The 5856-nt window shown below is 42.1% G+C and overlaps 1 protein-coding gene across 3 annotated transcripts in view; it reads left to right on the top strand.

The window, feature by feature from the left end:
- CLCN5 (chloride voltage-gated channel 5) overlaps positions 1-5856 on the top strand; it is a 42156-nt gene that overhangs the window by 32849 nt on the left and 3451 nt on the right. For 2 of the 3 annotated variants that reach the window (XM_077753051.1, XM_077753052.1), the window contains exons 7-10: positions 1145-1225; positions 1493-2005; positions 3833-4019; positions 5481-5856. In XM_077753051.1, the coding sequence (XP_077609177.1) occupies positions 1145-1225; positions 1493-2005; positions 3833-4019; positions 5481-5856 (1157 nt within the window). The remainder of the gene's footprint in view (positions 1-1144; positions 1226-1492; positions 2006-3832; positions 4020-5480) is intronic. The other variant, XM_077753053.1, reaches the window with a different exon arrangement.

Raw genomic sequence — 5856 nt, 5'->3', positions numbered from 1 at the left:
ATGAATTTTGCCAAGAACTATTTTATTCTTCAAAAAACTATTTGTATTTAACTTTCTTTTTTTAATGTTTATTTATTTATTTTGAGAGAGAGAAAACACGCATGAGTGGGGAATGGGCAGAGAGAGGGAGAAAGAGAGGATCTGAAGCAGGCCCTGTGCAGTCAGCACACAGAGCCAGGTGTGGGGCTCAATCTCATGAACCATGAGATCACGACCTGAGCCTAAATCAAGAGTCAGACGCTTAACTGACTGAGCCACCCAGACACCCCTAAAACTTTCTTTTTAAAAATATTTCCTTACTATTGCAAATCACTTATCACCCCACAGCAGCCAGAATTTAAAGAAAAGACTTAATCCTCCCATTAATTCAGTGTGTTTCTCATGCACATTTTACATGCACATGCATATGCCTACCTACAAAAGCAGGGCTAAGTATATCACTTGCTCTCTTTCTCTGTCTCCTTGTCCCTTTTTATTTCCTCTGACATCTTCTTCCCCTTCCTCTACCTGTCCCACCTAGCCCTTTTCCTTGCCACACCGAAACACACATAGGTCTTCTCTTCAAAATCTATCCCCTTGCTTCTAGTTGCTTCCCTATTTGTTTCCATAGGTCACTCGGTATGGAGCAGGGCATATAGTACAGAAAACCCCAGCTACCCATCATATGAATATTTGTAGCTCCTGAATAGATGTGAGCCAACTGTTGCTTCAGTTTTGTATCATTACAGGCTTCTCTAAACTCTCATTTAATAAGCATTCCTTAACAGAGAGTGCTGTGTAAATACGTCACTGAAAATACTTCATTTAGGTGATTCCTAGGTCTACAAACTCAAATTCCATTAGTGAATGGAGAATATTGGGGCTGGGGGGCATGATGTGGAATAAAGTACATGACTGAATTAATTACATAGGAGAGACCCTTTGCCCGTCCAAGCATTTGAACCATGTGTTCAAAATTTAGCATGCAGTGTTTGTTCTCAAAATAAATAAATATAAATTGAACTTGATTTTTGATAAACTGGATACAGAGCATGTAAAGTTTTAAAAAACAAGTTTAGCAATCACTAACGTTCCTTTTAAACATGTGATTGACAGCAGCAAGGTGGCGTTATTTCTGTCACTAATTTTGAGTTTCGGATTGTAGGTCTTGTCAGCTGCAGCAGCAGCTGGTGTATCCGTAGCCTTTGGGGCACCGATTGGCGGAGTATTATTCAGCCTAGAAGAGGTAACTGCTTTTAACTGTAGAATGTGATGTTGCTTTTGGGTCAGGAATTCTGGCCAGTGTGTGTGTATGGTGCAGTCCCAAAGTGCTCTGCTCAACTCCGTGTTTTACCACGTGACTGGAGATCTCTGGGCAGTTTTTTTGTTTTTTTTGTTTTGTTTTGTTTTGTTTTGTTTTGTCCTGAGCTCTCATTCCTGCAGCACCAGCTTATCACCTGGAACTGTGTCTGCATACTGCTCTAAGTTTGCTTTCCCACCTTCTTTCTTACAGGTCAGCTACTATTTCCCCCTCAAAACGTTGTGGCGTTCATTCTTTGCTGCCTTGGTGGCAGCATTTACTCTACGTTCCATCAATCCCTTTGGGAACAGCCGCCTGGTTCTGTTTTATGTGGAGTTTCACACCCCATGGCATCTCTTTGAGCTTGTGCCGTTCATTCTGCTGGGCATATTTGGTGGTCTGTGGGGAGCTTTGTTTATCCGCACCAACATCGCCTGGTGTCGGAAGCGTAAGACCACTCAGTTGGGCAAGTATCCTGTCATAGAGGTACTCGTTGTGACAGCCATCACTGCCATCCTGGCTTTCCCCAATGAATATACCCGCATGAGCACAAGTGAGCTCATTTCTGAGCTGTTTAATGACTGTGGCCTTCTGGACTCTTCCAAGCTCTGTGACTATGAGAACCGTTTCAACACAAGCAAGGGGGGTGAACTNAGTGCCATGTGGCAGCTGGCCTTGACACTCATACTGAAAATTGTCATCACTATATTCACCTTTGGCATGAAGGTGAGGAGATTCTTTTGATGCTCGGTGGATATATGTGTGGCTGTGGCTTGGGGGTTAAAGCCAAGATATCATAAAATCTTCAAAGCTCCTGTGGCACTTCCAACCCCATGCAACATTATCCCCCACCCCCAAAAGCCCTTTTTGCCCCTACATGTCCTCCTAACTTCCTAGAGAATTGAACTGTATCTAAAATTATCCAAGCCTAGTTTTAGGCCAAATGCACACCTCAATGATGATATGTAAATAGGAATATTTTCTCTTTTTTCCACGGAACACATATTTTGCCCCTCAGAAAGGATGGTGAGGTACTTATTCATATGCATTTTGTATTAAAACAATATCTGCCCAACACATTTTTGGTCCTTATAGGGTGGCTTTAGAGTTTGCCAATAAAGCAAAATATTAAGTTGAACCAAACAAAGTAGCCTATACTCAACCATTTTGACCACTAAAATAGCAATCTTATCAGGTTCAGCCTGATGTATAGCTAATGTATTCTTTACAGTCGTTATCAGTGCCCAAGTATCGAGAACTTCACAGGTGATCCAAATTAATATTGAAACTGTCAACAGCAGACATTAGGCCAGAATCTCTTATTTTCAGTACCTGTTATCGTTTCCATGTTTCAGAAGAAACCAGAAAGGAACGTGGAACATTTGTTAAGGTATTTCCCTCCTCCTTCCTGATTATTTGTTTGTCTTTCGTTAGCACCCAACTACCGAGAGTTATTCACCTCTGTTCAAACCAGACAGTGAGACACAGTGTTCAGTTTACGCAATGCTAGAACCTCTGAATGGACATGCATCTTCCTAACACCCTGGAAAGTCTTGTGGCACTTCTTGAGTTGTTGTTGTTGTTGTTATTATTATTATTATTATTTTTACCTCATGGCTTCCTTCTTTCATTTAAAAAGAACAGTCAGACCATCAAACCCACCCAGATTCAAATGCATTCAAAAATCAAACATAAGCTATTTAAAAACAATCTGCTGTTTCAGTGAGTTTGCCCTTGTCCTAATTTCCTTCCCTTAACACAGTAAATTGAGAATTCACTGTAGTATCCTAGGAGTCAAGAAATTGAGCAGGAGAAGGATGAGAGGGGTGTTTTGTTGTTGTTGGTTTTTTGTTTGGGTAGTCATGCAAACCATTTTTACTACCTCATTCTTAAAATGTAATCATTTCGTCTTTATACCATTACAAAATAAAATGAAACCTTACATGTACCATCCTTTTCATGTGAGCAATGGGTTAAGATTCAATACATGAGAGTGGTTTTAAGCATTGCATTTAAACCCCAGCACCAGTATTTACTGTATCTTGACCTTGGATGTGTTACTTAGCCTCTCTGAACCTTAAGTTCTTTGCGATTTGGGAATAATAACGCCTATCTCCAGGGGTGGAAGTAAAGAACTGAGGAAATCTTGTTAGTGGAGTATCCAGCATAGAACATGGAAGATAGTCAATTGTTGTTAAGAATTCAGCATTGGGGAAAATGTCTGCATATATGAGAAACTCCATCTATTTTCCTTTTTCTTTGGGAAAGGCTTAATTTCTGCCTCCAGTTCTGTTTTGGTCTGGAGAGTTCAGGCTCTGGCCTGATGGACCCCAAATCAGGGTAAGCTTCTTTGCAGTCGTACTTGCCTGCACGTCCCAGAGAACCTCTAGCCCCCGTAGCATTACACAAATCTTTACGGCCACTTGCTAGCATAGTGCATAGTTAAATTGTCATTGGCCTGTTTGCTTTGCAGAGGGTCAGTTATCTAGCCCTTACCACATGCCAGGCAAGTGCATCATTTCTCACTAACCATCTGTTGCTTTCTCTTTGCAGATCCCGTCTGGCCTGTTTATCCCCAGCATGGCTGTTGGTGCTATAGCAGGCCGACTTTTAGGAGTAGGAATGGAGCAGCTGGCTTATTACCACCATGATTGGGCCATCTTCAATAGCTGGTGTAGTCAAGGAGCAGATTGCATCACCCCTGGCCTTTATGCGATGGTTGGGGCTGCAGCCTGCTTAGGTGAGTAGTGTTTGCATTGATTTTTAAAGAAGTTGCGGGGCGCCTGGGTGGCTTAGTCGGTTAAGCGTCCGACTTTTGCTTAGGTCATGATCTCACGGTTCGTGGGTTCGAGCCCCGCGTCGGGCTCTGTGCTGACTGCCAGCTCAGAGCCTGGAGCCTGTTTCAGTCTGTGACTCCCTCTCTCTCTGACCCTCCCCTGCTCACGCTGTCTCTCTCTCTCTCTCTCTCCTAGAAATTAAAAAAAAAAAAGAAGTTGCCACACAGGTGACAGAATAAGAAAGTGTGATATTAAACAGAGTCGACTACAGATTTTGAGAGAGCAAGCAAGCACACATGAGCAAGGGAGAGAGAGAGAGAGAGAGAGAGAGAGAGAATCTTAAGCAGGCTCCACGCTCAGCACAGAACCTGATGCGAGGCTGGANCCCCTGCAGTTTTTTTTTTTTTTTTAATGAGCATCCATTTCCTGTTGGGTTTGCAATTTTTCAAGTGCTTTAAGAAAGTATTCTTTATCCTATAGCTATATTCCTCCCTTTTGAGAATAATTTTGCTCTCAAATTTCATCCTACTAACGAAATTACCAGGAATTTGGATAAGGATATCTGCCCAAGCATGTTCATCACCGTATTATTTATGATAGCAGCAATAAATTGGAATCAACTTAAATATGCANCCTTTGAATGTGATGCTAATATTTAACATCTCTAAATCCAATATTAAATGAATTTGTAATAATATATGAAATGTTCCTGACATAAAGTGGGGGGAGGGGTAGCATGGTGGGGAGTTAAACATATAATATGAGCCCACTTACATACAAACATATATTTTTGCCTAGCGAAAAACTTGAGAAAAAGTCGTTCCAAATTTTTACTCTGCTTATTTCTAGGCAGTGAACTTATGAATAATGGCTTTCTTTTCTATACTNTTTTTTAATAGTTTATTGTCAAATTAGTTTCCACATAACACTCAGTGCTCATCCCCACAAGTGTCCTCCTCCATGCCCATCCCCCCTCCCCCCACATCCATCAGTCCTCAGTTTTTGTCAGCATTCAAGAGTCTCTCATGGTTTGCTTCTCTCCCTTTCCCCATACCACCCTGAACGCGCCCGATCTCGTCTGATCTCGGAAGCTAAGCAGGGTCGGGCCTGGTTAGTACTTGGATGGGAGACTGCAATTACTTTTATAATTAGGGGAGAGAAAGCAGCACACAAATAAGAAACAAAAGAAGAAAAATCCAGACAGCATCTGGTTCTTTTATAGATATTATTCTGAGAATTCTGACTCACATCCATTATAAACTTACTTAAATGTAGCTGCTGGGGTCTGTGCAGTTATAAGCGAGACCTCCTTTTAGCAATGCTTCTGGTAAGTAGCCTTTGCCTGGATGGGCGCCTGTCACATGCCCTTAATTGTAATGAGTCTGGACTTCTGTTTTCAGTAGCCTGTATCTGTTTCCTTACAGGTGGGGTGACTCGGATGACTGTTTCTCTTGTTGTCATAATGTTTGAACTAACTGGTGGCTTGGAATACATTGTGCCTCTGATGGCTGCAGCCATGACAAGCAAATGGGTGGCAGATGCTCTGGGGGGGGAGGGCATCTATGATGCCCACATTCGTCTCAATGGTTACCCCTTTCTTGAAGCCAAAGAAGAGTTTGCTCATAAAACTCTGGCAATGGATGTGATGAAACCCCGGAGAAATGATCCTTTATTGACTGTCCTTACTCAGGAAAATATGACTGTGGAAGATATAGAGACTATCATCAGTGAAACCACTTACAGTGGCTTCCCAGTGGTGGTGTCTCGGGAATCCCAAAGACTTGTGGGTTTCGTCCTCCG

This window comes from Crocuta crocuta, unplaced genomic scaffold (genome assembly GCF_008692635.1).
Source record: "Crocuta crocuta isolate KB4526 unplaced genomic scaffold, BGI_CrCroc_1.0 scaffold601, whole genome shotgun sequence".
NCBI classification, from domain to species: domain Eukaryota; kingdom Metazoa; phylum Chordata; class Mammalia; order Carnivora; family Hyaenidae; genus Crocuta; species Crocuta crocuta.
This window is presented reverse-complemented; position numbering and strand designations above follow the sequence as displayed.